Source organism: Vigna unguiculata, chromosome 5, assembly GCF_004118075.2.
Source record: "Vigna unguiculata cultivar IT97K-499-35 chromosome 5, ASM411807v1, whole genome shotgun sequence".
In the NCBI taxonomy this organism is placed as follows: Eukaryota; Viridiplantae; Streptophyta; class Magnoliopsida; order Fabales; family Fabaceae; genus Vigna; species Vigna unguiculata.
The window spans coordinates 46,727,921-46,744,812 of NC_040283.1; the positions used below are offsets into that span (position 1 = coordinate 46,727,921).

Sequence of the window (16,892 nt, forward strand, 5' to 3'; positions counted from 1 at the left end):
CAATGCTTTAATTAATTTGAATTTGACTCAACCATATATAGAACCTGCACTTTACATAAAACTCTTTCCTTTAAATCATTGCTCCATGCTTATCTCACTTTTTCTCTAAACTTTCCATCCTTATGCAATAACTTGTTTTGAAACTAATGGGAAAGGAGAGAAAGTGACAAATTAATGTTTCTTATACGAAGAGAAAGACAAGAAAAAAAAAGTGGAAAAGAGATGGAAGATAAAATAAAGGGTTAAATATGTTTTTAGTCTTTTTTGAAATTTTATACCAATTTAGTCTTTCATTTTTAGAAATACGTGGATTTAGTCATTCTTACCAAATTTTGTTAACTTTATTTGATATTTTAAACGCATTTTATGATAATATTTGAATTAACATTAAAGCAAAAATGTGTCAAACAATGTAAACAATTCAAATACTATCATGAAATGCGTTTAAAACGTCAGATAAACTTAACAAAGTTTGGTTAAAATGACTAAATTCACGTATTTTTAAAGATAAAGAACTAAATTGATCAAAAGTTTTGAGAGAGACTAATTCTAAATTTCATTGAAACTTGAGGGAGCAAATAACTTGTCAATATATAATAAGTAGGTTAAACTTTACCTAAATGATTGACATAAATAAATTCAAGTTTTCTTATTATTAAGATTAATTTTTGTTTGGAGGATCTAATTTTTTTTTCAATTTAATGTTTAATAAATAGTTTTTTGATCTAAATATGTAATATTATAATGTTATCTTCTTCGATTTTACTATTTACTGATTTTTTATTAAATGGAATATCTGTTATATAATCTAAATTATTGAAGAATGATATATCTTTATTCTCTTTTTGTATGTATTGTAAGTATTGGCATATAATAAAATATTTACCGGTTCTTTTATTAAATTGAAACGCCTGTTATATAATGTAAATTATTGAAGAGTGATATATCTTTATTTTTTTTAATATGTATTGATATATAATAAAATGAAAAAACAAGTTGAGAAATTAATAAAAAAATGTAAGAATACGTCAAACATCAATTAACAAAATAATCTAATAATAAAGATGAAATAAAACTAAACATTTGTTGTAGAATTAGAACTTAAATTTTATAATTTATTAAATACACAGATTAAAAAAGCTTAAATGTGTGTTTCATGCGCACGGTTAATCCTTCTATTTTCATTTATTGATGAAAACATAATAATAATAATAATAATAATAATAATAATAATAATAATAATAATAATAAAATAAATAAATAAATGAATAAATATGTATATTGAAAATTGTATAAAATATGATAATAATGCTAAGTATGGATGGTCGTTGGATCAAATGGCTTGGTACCACCCATGTCATAATATGATGATACAACTCCCTTCTTGTTTTTTTTTTCGTTTCACTACACATTACTAAGTGATTTTAAAATGTTATAATTTGACAAATGACAATTAATGTTTTAAAAATATTGATTAAAGAACTAAATAGACTAATTTCATTGGAATATGTAATTAAAATTTTATCAATCAGTAGCTTTTATTTTTGTAAATTTTATTTTTTAACTTTTCTCACGTTTTATCATCAACTTTATAATTTTTATATACCTTATGGAAGTTTTAAATGTCAGATAAAAATGACGTAGTGTGATGAAAAATATTAAATATAAGATCAAAATTAGTTTTCTTAAAAATCAATAACAAAATAATATTTTTTTTTCCTCTTTAAAACGTCATTGCCTCATTAGTAATTTAGAAAAAGATGTATGGAAATATTTTTTTTTTATAAAATAAGAGAAATAAATAACATAAATAATAAAGTATGTAAATAATAATAATTGAGTTGTAAAATATATAGCTAAGTTTAGTTTCTTTAATAAATTTTGGTACTACTTCTAATACCAAAATTATCCTTTTAATCTACCAATTATTGTAAGTGACAATAAGACCTTTATCCTTTCTATAGATATATATATATATATATATATATATATATATATATATATATATATATATATATATATATATATATATATATATATATATATATATATATTGGCAAACTATAAAATTTAAATGTATAAATATTGTGCCAGTACGTGAATAAATGGTAATAAAAAAATATTTAATGATTTGTTGTGGCTGAGCTGTGAACCAATGAAAAGTGGTCATGCTAATAAAATCGTTGGTGAATTAGATTATGATTATCATTTTTCTAATTTTTAATTTTTATTATTTATTATATAACGTGGTTTAATATAAATTATTAATTAATATATTATTATTATATATATTTTTAAATATTAATTATTCACATTACATAACGTTAAATAAAAAATAAAAAATTGAAAATCATAATATAATTTTTCAAAATAAAATTCTAAAATGAAGACGGTAAGCAGCTAGTTATTGAGCCGAGCCGATAAACTAACAGCTACCATCCTATATTCTTGGGCTGGGCACGCATATGCTCAGTGCAGGCCCACAGTGGGGCCCACTAAATTGAAAATGAACGGGCCTTTCTCCAGTCACACTTCATAGTTGAAACTCTGTTTTCCGTTTTTACTTATGGAAGAAATTACCATCAATGTATAAGCATGGAATGAAAAAAATAAAATAAAATTTCAGTGGTGTTATATAATAGGTTTCAAGCTATTAGGTGTCACGATCTATTTTTATTAAGATTGTTTTTTCTGCAAAAAAGACTCTAATCTTAATATAAGTTTTATGAACATAACAACTAGTATGAAGTTTAGTCAAGATACAAGAGATATAACTATGCTACGCTACTTTTGAGAATTTGTTTTACAATTTTTATTTCAAAAGTAAAAATTCTATAAGACTTACACTTTTATTACTTTTTTATATGACTGTTGGCAAAAATATACATTAACAAGTCAGAATTTTTTTTTATTCTTATTATCTAGTGTTTTACCTGGAATCTTGTTTTTTTTTTTTTTCAAGACCTTAATTTTAGGATCTCTTATGTGAAATTGTAATTCTTTTTTCTTATAATAAGATGTACATTATGATGTTGATGTTTAAAAATGTTATATATAAAAATAAAAGAGGTGGTATTAAATGGAAGATAAAGCCAAAATATTGAAGTGAAACTTTATTATAAATGGGAGAGAAAAAACAAGAGTAGATGAAATAGATAAGAAGGTGAAAATGACATTTGAGTGAAGTGGGATGAATGGTAGATACCTTCACACTTCGTATCCACCTACAATTCCTCTACAAGGTTAAGTTTTAACACCTATTTAATTTACTATTCAATATCGTCAATAATTTTAACAAATTTTAAATATATATAAGCACCTTAATTTCACATTGGCTTTAAAAGTAAGTAAGTCACATTTGAAAGAAGACATCACTGCTTCTAATTAAATATATTTGAATTAAACTAAATTATACTGAATTGTATAAAAGATTGAATTATTTAAAAAATTGAACCAACTTATGCTAATTTAAATTTTAAAAACTAAATTATTCTCAAATAAAACTATTTATGAAACTAATCTGAGTTATGAGATTAAACAATATATTAATAAATAAATAAACAAGATATTTAACAGTAATAATTTAAACAATTCACATCATTTCACGTCATTCAAAAGCAATTTAGAATAACATGTTGAAGTCATACTTAATATTTTTTAATTTGTATTAAAATCATACTTACAAATACGGATTTATCTTAATTCTAAAAAGAAGCTTAAAATTGAATTTTTATAAACACGATTCCGTATACACTAAAAAGAATCACTAAAGTTCTATTTATAAACTCGTCTTCATCCAAAAATTAAAATATAATAATCTGAAGAAGTTAGGTTTTTAAACAATGACTTCTAAATAAAATACATTTAAACTGGTAAGTACGGCTTAGATAAGATTTTAACATTAAAAAAAGGCATGTTTTAAAATAACGTTTTTTATGAAGATGTTGTTCCAAACATAACTTATTTACGTAAATTTTAGAAAAAATATTACACTATAATTCCTCTTTGGCCCTTAAACTTTTTTTATTTCTTTACACATTTTGATGACTTATTAATGTAAAAGTAAAAAGCCTTTATTGCTCTTAAGTAACCGACTTTAATTTTCTTTTAAAAAGTTTTCATTTTTAGGTTCATGAATGGAAACAAGATAATAAAGAAGTACAATTTCAGTAACATATTAAAGCCCCAGTACAATTCGTCACAAAATATTGATGCTTGAAACCATAATCCAGACAAAATATTACTATTTTAAAGTTTAGAAATTAACAAGAGATGCATGTTGGATTTTTTAAGAGAGAAATTTATTAGAGAAATATAACATCGATGAAATATAAGTCTAACTTACATATAAGAGATTGATATTATAAGAGATTGATATTATTTTTAATCTAAAATCTTAAGATCATATATTTATTGTTCTTTATTTTTTACTTTTATATAGTGTGAATTTTATTATTTTTAGTTGACCTAAGATTACCAACAAATTGCATGATAATTTAATTTGGGATGAAATTTGAGTGAGCATAGTATTTGTACTGTAGTGGACGGTGAAAGAAGAGAGTTGAGAAGCCATTGAATGAGGTGTAATGATGGGGTGCATGTGAGGAGCTCATGAGAAGTGAGAGCCCTCCTTCGTTGTCTCCATGGGAGCAATGCAATGAAATCAAACCAACTCAACTCTTTTAAAGTTCAGACATAACCACAAAACCTGACCAGACACACATTTTGCCATACCAACCAACTTTCTCTTTCTCCTAATTTCACCCTCTGCTACTCTGCCACCACTTTTCCTCTTCCACTATTCCCTTAAGAGAATAATACTATTCCCAAACCATTTTCTCATCCCCACTTTTAATAAGCGGTTATATACCAAAAAAATTTACAGTATTTTAAATTGGGTTGCTCCTGTATTACACTTTCAACTGTTGTTTATGTAGTCAAGAGATTAAAGAAGATGAAACTGAGTTCCCTGTACTTAATACAGCTATAACATGCATAAAAAGCAGAGAGGCATTTTATATATAATATTAATATGCAAGTAAAACTCACTCATTTGATTAATACAGGTCACTAAGTTTTCAAGGTGGAGCATTTCAAACTGCAGAAAGTTGAATCTTACACATCAGTACTGTGGTTCTGATATAATCAGTAGATTCCTCAAACAATTTACCACTCCCACTTAAACAATTACGATAGTAGAAAGTTAGAAACATCACAAGGCTATGATTAAAACTATGATTAACAACAATCTTTGGAAAAAGAGAGTGATGCTGGAATAGGTGCTCTCACTTTCACTGCAACTTTACAGTGCGCATGGAATATCCATAAGCAACCAAAAAGAGGTCAGAGCTTTCCCCACTTAAAAAGAATACAAAAAGATATTAGAATATTCAATCAGCTGAGATTCAAAATTTTCATGTTCCCGTCTCTGCAAAAATAGAGTCTTACACACCCATTAGCCTTATCTTTTCCAAAAACCATTGTACTGCTCAAAAACTGTCAAAGCATATTATATACCCTCTCCTTTTTTCTCATAATACATGATCCATGCCTATTTATTGTAGAATTTCCTGACATAATTGCTCAAGTTCCAACACTTTTATTCTAAAAGCTTATACCTTTTGTTCTTCCAATCTATCTATATAAGCTTCCATTCAACAAACACACTGCATCATCAGTACTTGTATTCCATGGCATCTGAAGGTACAATGTTTATTCTCTCGCTTTTTGTTCTTTTAAACGTATCTGGTCAATGTTTTGAAGCACAAAACTGAACTAAACTTAAAGTCACTGTGTTACTGTTCATAATGAAACAGTACATAAAATTCAGTTGCCCCATCTGACATATAACCTTTGGTTGTTTTCTTTCCCTTTATCACAATCTTCATCCTACTCAGTTGAACAAGGCAGCTAATGCTACTACTACCAGATTGCACGCAAACTGATACATCCTCTTCTGTTCAGTTCAGTTCCTGACCCAAGCAAGGATTCTTCTCATCCCTTTGGCTCTTGCTTTCGTTTTCTTGTTGTGGAAACAGCTAGATCTGGCATTGGTAAGCCCTTTAACACTACAATTACATTTGTACCTTAACATATATTTTTTAGTTTTTCACACATGTAGACAGTCCTGTTTGAGACATGGTATACGTTAATTTGGGCCTATGTTATTTCTGATATATGTCTTCAACATGATATATAGGTAATTAAGAAGGGTCACTTTGTCTTTCAACTGTCAATTGGATCTCTTTTAGATTCAGTTCATCAGTGATTGTTGTCAAGTAATCAATCATCTATGGACGGTCTAAGTTGGGATTCCTCATCACAACTTGTTGGTAACATACCGATGTTATGGAGCAGTCAATCTCAAGATCTTGAAGGAGAGTATCACCATTCCATGCCACACCTTTGTTCAAGTGTTCTCAATCAAACAGGTTATCCATATCCCAGTTCTGAAAAAGCGAGGGAGATGGTTCACCCATCCACTTCCGAGATAATGAGTATTTTGCCGAATATGAATCTGTCACAAAGAACAGCAACCATGGCAGTGAAATCAGGAGCAGCTGGAGCCAGTTGGGGAGAAGCTTTAACATCCCAATCATGCCCGTCCCTTTCCATGAACCAAACTACCAATTATGTAGCAGATTTCAACATGGCCCACCAGCAACACCACCTTATCAGCGGCACGCAAAACGTCAAGGGTACCTGCTCTCTCGAGTCACTTGATTGCTTGCTTTCAGCGACTAAGAATGGCAACACAGACACGTCTCTCGAAGACGATGGGATTTCCATGATGATTTTATCTGACTGCAGAAACTTGTGTAACTTCAGTTATGGCAGTGCAGTCTCCTCTGGTGAATCTGAGAGCAATGCTTCCAATGCCAGAAACAGTGACATGAGGTATCCATCGGTGAATGAGCTGGATGAAACAGCGTCTCAAAGCTTCTCTGATCAATATATCAGTCAAGGAAGAGTTATAGATTCTGAAGTTATTTGCAGAAAAGGGAGCAATTCATGCTTCAGCGTTGCTCAGAGTTCTTTTGCCAGCGAAGGTGGTTTCAGGCTTATCTCAGAGACTTCACCAAAGTCCAAGAGACCCAGATGGGACAGGCATCATCCTGGTTCATCAAATATCAACTTCCAGCAGCCAAATTCATCTGTGTCACCTTCCTTTGAAGAACCTGATCCAGAGGCCATAGCACAAATGAAGGAGATGATATATAGGGCTGCAGCTTTTCGACCGGTGAACTTGGGATTGGAAGTGGTGGAAAAGCCAAAAAGGAAGAATGTTAGGATATCAACTGATCCACAGACTGTGGCTGCCAGAGAAAGAAGGGAGAGAATAAGTGAGAGGATTAGGGTTTTGCAGAAGATTGTGCCTGGTGGAAGCAAGATGGACACTGCATCAATGCTTGATGAAGCTGCAAACTACCTCAAGTTTCTCAGAGCACAAGTCAAAGCACTAGAAAATTTAGGTAACAAGCTTGACACCATGAATTCTCCTCCTAACATAGCCTTCTCTTTCAACCCTTCTTTTCCATTACAAACACATTTCCCCGTCCAAAACCCTAGCACCAACACCCACATCCAACATTCCAAGGGTCATCGGAAATGATTATTATCGTGGAAGAGAAGACAAAATATGTAGAAAAAAAGGGGTCTGAGAACCCATATATAACCTCTAATTGTATTTCATTCATGACTTTGATTAGCATAGCCAAAACTTCAATTTTGTTCATAAGTAGTCAATCATGTCCTGGTTTTTCTTCATCAATCACTGCAATTTGTATAAATTATGGGCATGCTAGAGTGAGTGAATTAAGGTATGCTTTGAATGCTTCCACGGCATTAAATTTTACTTTTACGAAGGAAAGATGGTTATAGTAAAAGTAGTGAAAGTAAAAGAAGCGAATTACACAACCTTTTAGCTTACAGAAAAGTGTAGCAATTATAACAGCCATGATTAAGATGAAGGGCTAGAAAGTGATTGGTTTTAAAATAGTTTAATGCAATCCATGTACTTAAAAGTAGTTTTCTTTTGTTGGAGATCTTCAAGGTTATGAATAAACAAATGTTAGAGACATTCTCTCAAGAGTAGTGAAGTGAGTCAGTGGTCCTGTCTCCTTGATTCAACCCAAAGCGTGCTCTTGAAAATCACTCTAAACTCATTGGTGAGCACGTGTATATTCTTCTTTTTTGGCAGGGGTGTTTGTCATGAACAACAGATAAAAGGAAACCCGTGTGTCTTATTCAAAAGTTCCGAAGAAGGTCTTAAATATTAGTGTAACTAATGATATTGTTAATGATGATGAATATGATAACGACGGCTACAACGAAACATGATGTGGGTTTTGTGAAAAAGGATTATTTTAATTTGGCTCGAATATCTTGGCGAAGCACATGCCTGTTTGCAATGCTACTGTATCTGCATGTGGCAATGAAACCCTTTCGGCCTTTCGTCTGTCATGCTTTAGAATTATTCCCACTTTTTGTTCACCATTCATCATCACCAAGTATAAAACTCTACATCATCTACCACTACTTCTTTCACTCTCAAGTTTAACATATAAAACTTCCATTCATTTTTTCTATTCTCTAAAATCTAATGTTTCTACCTTTATATATAGACACAAATAGATGTTATATATTTCTAGCAAACTCCTATCTCTTCTTTAGAGATCAGTGCTCGAAACTCTAAAGTTAATAACTTCAAAAACTATATTTAAGATCAAGGTGTGAAACACAAACCTATATAGTCCATTATATAATAAGAAACATTATAGAATTCATCTTGTTTATGTAAAATTGGAAACATAAAAAAAATAGCGACATGAAAAAAATATAAACATGGCTTGATGTCACGAGAGTCCTAGCTTTTTTTTCTCGCTATTTAGTTCATTTACTTATATGATACAAAGCAAAGCTAAACAAGGTAGAATAATTTTTTTTTTAAAGTAGTAGGAAAAATATCAATAAAATATTAGTTAATTTTTTTAAATATTAGAAAAAAAGTATCAATAAAATACTACAAATTCTAAGTTAAGTTATTGTCGGGAAAAATCATCATCAATAAAACATATTATTCTCTTTTACCCTCAAGAATCACCCTCCTAACACTAAGTTAAAAACAAAGATACACAAAGACGAGAGTGTCTATGTATAATTTTTATACACCTTCCATCAATATTAATTATTGTCTGTATTTGTGCATAAATCTCAACTAGAACAAACTCATCCTAACACTAAAAAAATTGTTCAATCAGGAGTTGTCACGCATGATAATCCTCCGCTCTCAAATTTGATTAACCAAAAGCTGTCACATTATCTCTTTCTTCTTCAAAGAGAAACAAGTTCCCTAGTTTATCCTAAGCAACACAAAACTTTTTAAGACATATTATTTTATCAATTCAATAAATATATATATAAATTATTTCTTAGTTGAGCATTGCTTTATATTTCATTTGAACAAATTTTGTTTTACTAAAATGATTTTCATTATTTGTCAATAGTTCAACTAATTTGATATCTAAAGAATTTTCTCAAATCTCTAAATTATTTTCTAATTTATCACATCCTTAATTATATAATTTTGTTCATTGTACAATTTAGTTCAATATTGTGTTAAATAGTTTATATAACACATATTTGATTATTTTCACTTCTTTTTTATTTTTTTGTTGTTCATTTTCATAATATAGAATTATGTTTTTAAGTTTTTTAATATAATTTTATTTTCTAATTCATTCTCATAAATATAATTTTACCAACTATAATTATATAAAAACTTTCTTTTTTCTATAATATAATTATTTGATGTCATTGTCATAAATTTTGTTTATTATTGAAGTTCAAAAAATAAAATATCCATGTCTAAATTCAAAATAATATATGTTTAATTTTTTTCCTTCTATGCCATTTTGTTTAAATGGTGTACTATAATTTTTATTAGTGTATACAAAAAAAATTTCATTACAATTTGGAAAAGAAAGTACAAATACATCTGAAATATTTTTAAACTTGCATATTTGTTTTTCTTATAATATTTTGAAAGTATTTTGTTTCATTGATAAAGTTAATAAATATTTTGGTTGTCATGAAATTTTATTTATGTGTAACGTTTAATATTTTATATAATTTTTTACTTTTTCTTAATTATTATTTGGTTCTTTACTTTAAAATTTATATAATTATATTTTTTTAAAATATTTGATGAAAAAATAAAGATATATTACTTTTATATTAAATATCTGATAATGTATGTTTTCTTTATCATAACTTTTATTTTTATTTTGTAAAAAATTAATTAATTGATAGATAGAACACGGGAATACTAGTTTAGCCGATTGAGATGGGGGCGAGAAACCGTTCCAACATCATTCCATTGTCATTCATACCTCTAACCAACAAACACGTCATCCTGACCAGTATGATAACAAATTATTCAGAAAGTAAAAGAGAGTGGATCTTTCAATAATGGTCATAATGCTAGATAATTTCAAAAGGAGTTCGAAGTAAAAAAATTATTGGAAAATACAAAATCTATGAGTTGCAGAATATGATACAAAAGGGACCTAAAAAATTACATAAACGTGATTCAAAATAAAAGATTATTAACAAAATAACTATAAAGATTACGCGAGTTACAAAATTAAGAGTAGATAAATTATAAATTATTTCAAATAACATATTTAAAGATTAAGTAAAGCAGAAAATTTCTAAGTTCTTGCCTCTTTCTGAAAAATGGTTTATTTGCTCCATAACGTGATACAAATGTTAAAAAATTTACTTAAGTTAGAATTTCTGCAATGTAAGAAAATTATTAGCAAAATAATACATATTTAGCATGCTACAGAATTACGACAAAATAACTAGTAAAATAATCCAAATAAAATTTTGTAGATAAAATTAAGTAGAAAAAATGTTGTCCATAAGAAAATTTCCTTACTGTTTTGTCTCTTTCCTTAATTAATTAAGTTCATTTGTACTTGAAAAAGATGCAAAAGAAACCTTTAAAAAGTTGGACATAACAATCATTGACAAATTTTTATCCATAGATAACTTTAAAAAATAAATTACAAATGATTTCAAGTACCAAATATTGATTACCTAGGTCTGAGATAATGTTGGATGTTCAAAATCAGTCATTTAAACATTTTTACTTTTAGAATAATCAAGTTAAGAATCATAATAATGATTATTTCTAATTGGTTTAGTGTAATTTTTGTCACACTGATAATAATAAACTTGTACATTTACACCAAAACTTTTCCAAATTCACTATCTCACTAGAGAGCTCTCACCACTAATTCCATCAAAGGAGACAGTGATTGAGTTGTTGGATGAACTCTTAAGATTTCCAGAGTCAAAGGGAAGAATCATCTTGTTTGACAAACATTGTTTCAGTTCCTGAACTACATGACTCATGGTTGGCCTATTAATAGAAATGGGTGCTACACAAGCCATTGCAGTGTCTAAGACCTTCTTCACAGAATCAATGTCAAATTCTCCCTGCAATCTTGAATCTACAATATCTTTGATCTCCTTTTCAAGTAGCACAGAATCAACCCATTGAATTATGTGAATTTTCTCTTCAGATTTGCTTATAGCAGGTTGACCTGTAATTATCTCAAGCAGAACTACTCCAAAACTGAAAACATCACTTTTTGCCTTCAACCTGTTTGATCTATTGTACCTGATGAATAGAAATTTACGACCCAATTTAAATGAAATGTTGTCTTAAGACTCTTGACTTTTAAGGGTTTGAGTCAAAACAATAACTTACTCTGGATCAAGATATCCAAGGGTTCCGGCTACCCCTGTGATCATATGGGTGTCACTTTCATCAGGATAGATCTTTGACAACCCAAAATCACCTAGTTTACCCCTCAATTTTTCATTCAGCAAGATGTTTTTAGTCTTAACATCTCTGTGAACAATTGGCGCATTGCAGCCATGATGCAAATACTCCAATCCTACAGTTAAAGTTTCAACTTACATTTTTGTTGCATAAAACTCTCACTCTAAAGAAAGAGGGGAGGGGCAAAAGGATTCTTTCCATACTTACCTTCTGCAGTATCTACTGCAATTTGAAGTCGTTGGTTCCAACTCAATATATTTTTGCTTTTGCCTACATTTTTTTGAATCCACAAAGGAATGCATGAGTTTCAAATCAGGGAAAAAAAAGAAAAGAAAAGGCATCGGGTTTTGGCACAGAATGATATAAAAGAATTATTTTCCAGTACATACACCAGATCTTTGACTCACTTTTATGCTTCGTTTAAATGTATCTGATTTGACTTGAATGGTTTGTTATATTTTATTAGCATTCATTCACTGTTTAGAGTTTTTATGCAGATAACTAAGACACCTACAGAATCAGAAGCCTTTACTTTCTACCAGTACCTTTTTGATCTAGCAAATGTGGATGCAAACTTGAACACATTATGCAACCGTCCTAAATTGTTATACAGGGAGATATAAAATTAAATGGAGTAAATTGACCTTAAAAAATACCTGATAAATGTTTTGACAAGTCTCCATTAGCCATATACTCATAGATGAGAGCCATATGCTCGCTATCATCACAATATCCTATTAGAGAAGTTAAAAATTTATGATGAACTACAGCAACAAATTTGGCCTGTAAATCAAAAAGCAATAATCTATTCAATTACCATAAACAAAATATCATTAACGAGTGTGTGTATATATATAATTATGATCATATTTGAAGTCAGCCATACTACCTCTGCCTTAAATTGCAGATACCCTTGGGATGAAGGAGAGAGCATTTTGACAGCTACCTCAGTATCATCTATCCGGCCATGGTAGACTGTTGCAAATCCTCCTTTCCCTACAACTCTTTCAAAATTTTTGGTCATTGTCAGGACTTCAGCATAGGTGAATTCTTGTTTATTAGACTCTAGTTCCTCTTTTATTCTTGAATAGGCCATCTGTTTTCTCAGCTGAGCTGAAACCGTGGGAAAAAAGAAACACTGTCAAAGTCCATGCAAATATCTGCTAATTGTTGTACACTAGTCTACAAAATAAAAAAGTGCAATCGAAAATTTACAATGTAGGAATCAACTTTCATTTTCATTCATTGTCCTTTTTATACTATTAAACAATTAGAAATCAACTTAAGAACGACAATGTGAAAAACCTTCCCACTTTTATTTTGAAGAACGACCCAAACTATTGGATTCTTTGGTACCAACACTCCAATTAGAATATAAAGACAACATTGTACCTAGTTGTCTCTTTTTGTGTATGCAGAAAGAAATCACTGCTATTATTAGTATCAGAAAAGCTCCTCCCAGCGATGCAACCAGTGGAACTACAACCCTGTTCCCATTCTTATTGCATGAGCCTGTTGTACAAAGATTTGGATTTCCACCAAAACTGCACTTACAATTTAAAAAATGAACATGTTAGGGGAATTGTCTCACCAATGGTAAACCAACGTAATAAGAAATTCCACATACTGTTGTAAAAAAAATTGAGATTAATAATGAGTAACTCATGGCGAACGAAGTGAAAACAGAGAGGCAGAGCATTATCCAAAACTGATTTCTGAAACAGAACATACTAGGATTCAAGTGAACCGTTCTGGGAAAGTGCAATGAGTTGCGTTGGAATTGTTCCTGATAGCTGATTGTTTTCTAGGTTTCTGAACAGTTATAGCAACAAATTTAATTAAAAAATCAAATTCAGCAAGGAAAGCTTGATCAATATAGTTAACTTACAGAACTCTTAAGAAGCGTAGTTGATGAAGGAATTCAGGCACGGCCCCGGTCAAGTTGTTGTTTGACAAATCCCTAAAATAGAAAAAAAATTCTTACACTCAAAGCTGTCATCAACTACATAACTTGCTATTTGTATGAGGTAGATTCAGTGACTCACAAATACTCTATGTACTGCAGATTGGATATGCCAAAAGCTATATTACCAATTAAACCACTGGAAGATAAGTTCCTAAAATCATGTTGTAAGATTTTGTTAATATAATTGAAGATATAAGCGTGAATTTGAAGCTAAAAGTACTGCATCAGTCAATGTATACTTCTTCACGCCAAGCTTACAAGGATACAATCTTTGCCGAACCAGATTCAGCATAGCTGCAGTTAAGACCTTCCCACAAGTAAGCCAGAGGCGTACAAGGATCTCCTTGCCAGTTTCTCTTGATTCTATACATTGACTTGACATTTATGATACCATCAACTATTATCATGAATATAAGTAGGTCAGGTAGAAAATATAGTAATGAGTAATAATAAGAGTAGTTCATATGAATACAATAAGGTGATATCAGAAAACAAAATCAACGTGTCTAAGAACATACCATCTTTCTGATTTGTTTCTGATTGTGAGAAGTTTCTTGCCATATATATCTCAATGGCGTTGAGAAGAGGTGGAAGAGTTGATCTACTAGTTTTATTAATCGAAAGTTCCAACGAATTTTCACTTATAGCTATATTATACCCACTCTGCAGGTACACAGGATTGATTGGATCAATATTTAAAATGCTCCCATTTACAAAAATGTTGAACTCTCTTATTTGGTTTGCCTCAAGCTTCTGGATTTCTGCAAAAAACATGTACGCATAAAGTGTGGAAGAATTATGCTTGGGAAGGAAGTGGAACTCTATATTGTCCGTGTCATTTGCTGGAATTGCTGCAGTTCCCATGACAATGGAGGGTGGCAATGGTAAAAAGTTATATGAAGTAGCACCATGGTCTAGGGTAAGGAGGGTATGTATCTGTTTCCAGTCATTTGAGTTATAAGGTGTCCATATTCTATCATAGACATCATCCGGAAATCTTTGGAAACAGAAAAAGAGGGACAAAACATCAGAACATTACAACATTAAAAGAAAATAAAAACGAAAATCATGTCATGTTCCCACATTGCTCACCTGACTATTTCACCATCTTGTAAGCCTACATCAAACCTTGCCAAGAGCTCCACATAGTTGACTAGGTAGGCATCACTGTTAAGAATTCTAACCTCTAAAACTGAAATAAAAGGTGTACCCTTTCCAGTGTTGAATAAACAGACATGAACATAATCTGAGGAAGCAGCATAAATGATTTCCTTGGTGACTACACTGGATGCATCCTCAAACACCACTGATCCCCACCAATTGTCTCCCAGATAGATGTCAAATTCGGGAAGAGAGTCTTTTCCATCGTAACTTCCATATGCAAACCTTGCCCTCACTAAATATTTCTTGCCACTTCCTTGAGAAACCAGGGTATAGCAGTGCCTGGTTCCAACGGGGAAGCTTCTAACATTCCAGAACTGTTTTTCAAGGGAAGCCTTATATGTAGATGATATGCTGTGGCTTACACCACCGTCTGTGAAGTTGATATCAGAAGAGTAATAGATTTCTGTAGTTTCATCTGTGTAGCTTGGTTCATCCACAAGTCCGCAGTCAATGCTGATGAATCCTGTGAAAGGTGGAAGTTTTTAAGTTCCAAGAACATTGAGTAGTTGTAGGATTCAGGATAATGAGATGAAACTATCGAACCTGATTGACTCTGAGCACGAACAATGATAGGAAGAATTAAAGAGAGTTGAAAAATCAGAAGTAGAAAGTACCGTTTCATTTCTAAACTGTTTAAAGCTGAAAACACCTTCACGAGATTGAAGAATGTTGTGAGAAGAAGTCGTGAACAGTGATGAAGCTTGATCATTCGATGATGATTTTCATTTGAATGTGTGCAAGGGTTGTGTTGAAGTCAAGTTTCCCTGCCGGTTGAATATTAGAAGCCACCGAGTTGAATAGTTCACGTAGCATGTACAAATTTCTGTGCTTAATTATTATTATAATGGAGGAAAGGAACTTGAATTGATATTTTTTAAGGATAGGCGTTTGACTTTAGCATCTGTTATTCTAGGTATCCTTACGATGAACATGTTTTGTTGTGGTTTCCCAGTTGAATCATGTCGAACATGTATTTGAAAAAAAAAAAATGGAAAAATGGGTTTTTTATGTTGATTGATAGATGTGGCAAAGTTGTCAAGCTTGACCAGACGAATCACCTAAAAAAGTTTAGCTATTTAGCTTTGCCAAGTAGTTTCCACAACTTAATATATATATATATATATATATATATATATATATATATATATATATATATATATATATATATATATATATATATACGTGTCCTAACTCAACTCCCGTTATAAATGAGTCATGCTTTTTAGATCTCCCTGGTATATCCATTGACCTGAATTGTTTTAAAAAAAAGAAATTAAATATAAATTTTTAAAATATGAATTTTAATTAAATATTTTCATTTTCTAATTAATTAAATTTTAAGTACTTGACAAATTTAGATATTTTAAATAATGATAACTTAAGGTATTTTTAATTTAATTTATATTAAATATTTTATCTATTGAGTGTTATTTTTTTTTAAATCTTACCGTTTGGTTGATTTTTCTTTAATTGGATGACGTAAAGGAGTTGACATTCTTGTTACTTCTACGTATTTTTAACTCGTGGTCAACTAATTTATTTCTTCTTTGATTTTTTTTTCTGGTTTATTGATTAACTCGTTTTTGGAAAATAAAAGACGAATGAATCAAGTAGTTGAAGACAAAAAAAAAAAAAAAGAGTAAAAACCACAACAGTATTGAGAATGAAATCAAATGACAGAGTACTCGAAAGATTGAATAGAAAATACAGTGAAATGCTTAAAACTTAATTAAGGACTTATAAGTAAGATGATTTACAAATCTATAGATTAGACCAATTTAATTTCATTTAAATGTGGATTGAACAAGTTAGATAACTTTTTTATTTAACATATTTTATAAATTTTCGAACTGACTAACTTGCATTTCTAGTTCAAAATCGTTGAAAATGAATATGGTTATATGGAAA

General features: G+C 30.2%; 2 protein-coding genes across 3 annotated transcripts; one reads left to right on the top strand and one right to left on the bottom strand.

Moving 5' to 3' along the window:
- The first annotated feature begins 5,391 nt into the window (after window positions 1-5,391).
- On the top strand, window positions 5,392-8,003 carry LOC114184698 (transcription factor bHLH87). Its single transcript, XM_028072011.1, has 3 exons — window positions 5,392-5,703; window positions 5,898-6,053; window positions 6,200-8,003. The coding sequence occupies exon 3, from the start codon at window positions 6,293-6,295 to the stop codon at window positions 7,610-7,612; it is 1,320 nt and encodes a 439-aa protein (XP_027927812.1). The 5' UTR covers window positions 5,392-5,703; window positions 5,898-6,053; window positions 6,200-6,292; the 3' UTR covers window positions 7,613-8,003.
- A 3,202-nt stretch (window positions 8,004-11,205) lies between these two features.
- Window positions 11,206-15,769, bottom strand: LOC114183820 (probable LRR receptor-like serine/threonine-protein kinase At1g05700). 2 transcript variants are annotated; one of them, XM_028070971.1, is made up of 13 exons: window positions 15,528-15,769; window positions 14,913-15,447; window positions 14,339-14,817; window positions 14,079-14,217; window positions 13,900-13,971; window positions 13,743-13,814; window positions 13,586-13,666; window positions 13,247-13,398; window positions 12,744-12,967; window positions 12,511-12,637; window positions 12,062-12,124; window positions 11,780-11,969; window positions 11,206-11,689 (listed from the first exon to the last, which is right to left on the bottom strand). In XM_028070971.1, exons 1-13 carry the CDS (start codon window positions 15,691-15,693, stop codon window positions 11,275-11,277), a joined length of 2,715 nt encoding a protein of 904 aa, XP_027926772.1. In that variant the 5' UTR covers window positions 15,694-15,769; the 3' UTR covers window positions 11,206-11,274. The 2 variants fall into 2 exon arrangements, with proteins under 2 accessions (XP_027926772.1, XP_027926773.1); XM_028070972.1 differs by lacking the exon at window positions 13,586-13,666.
- Between the last annotated feature and the right edge of the window lie 1,123 nt (window positions 15,770-16,892).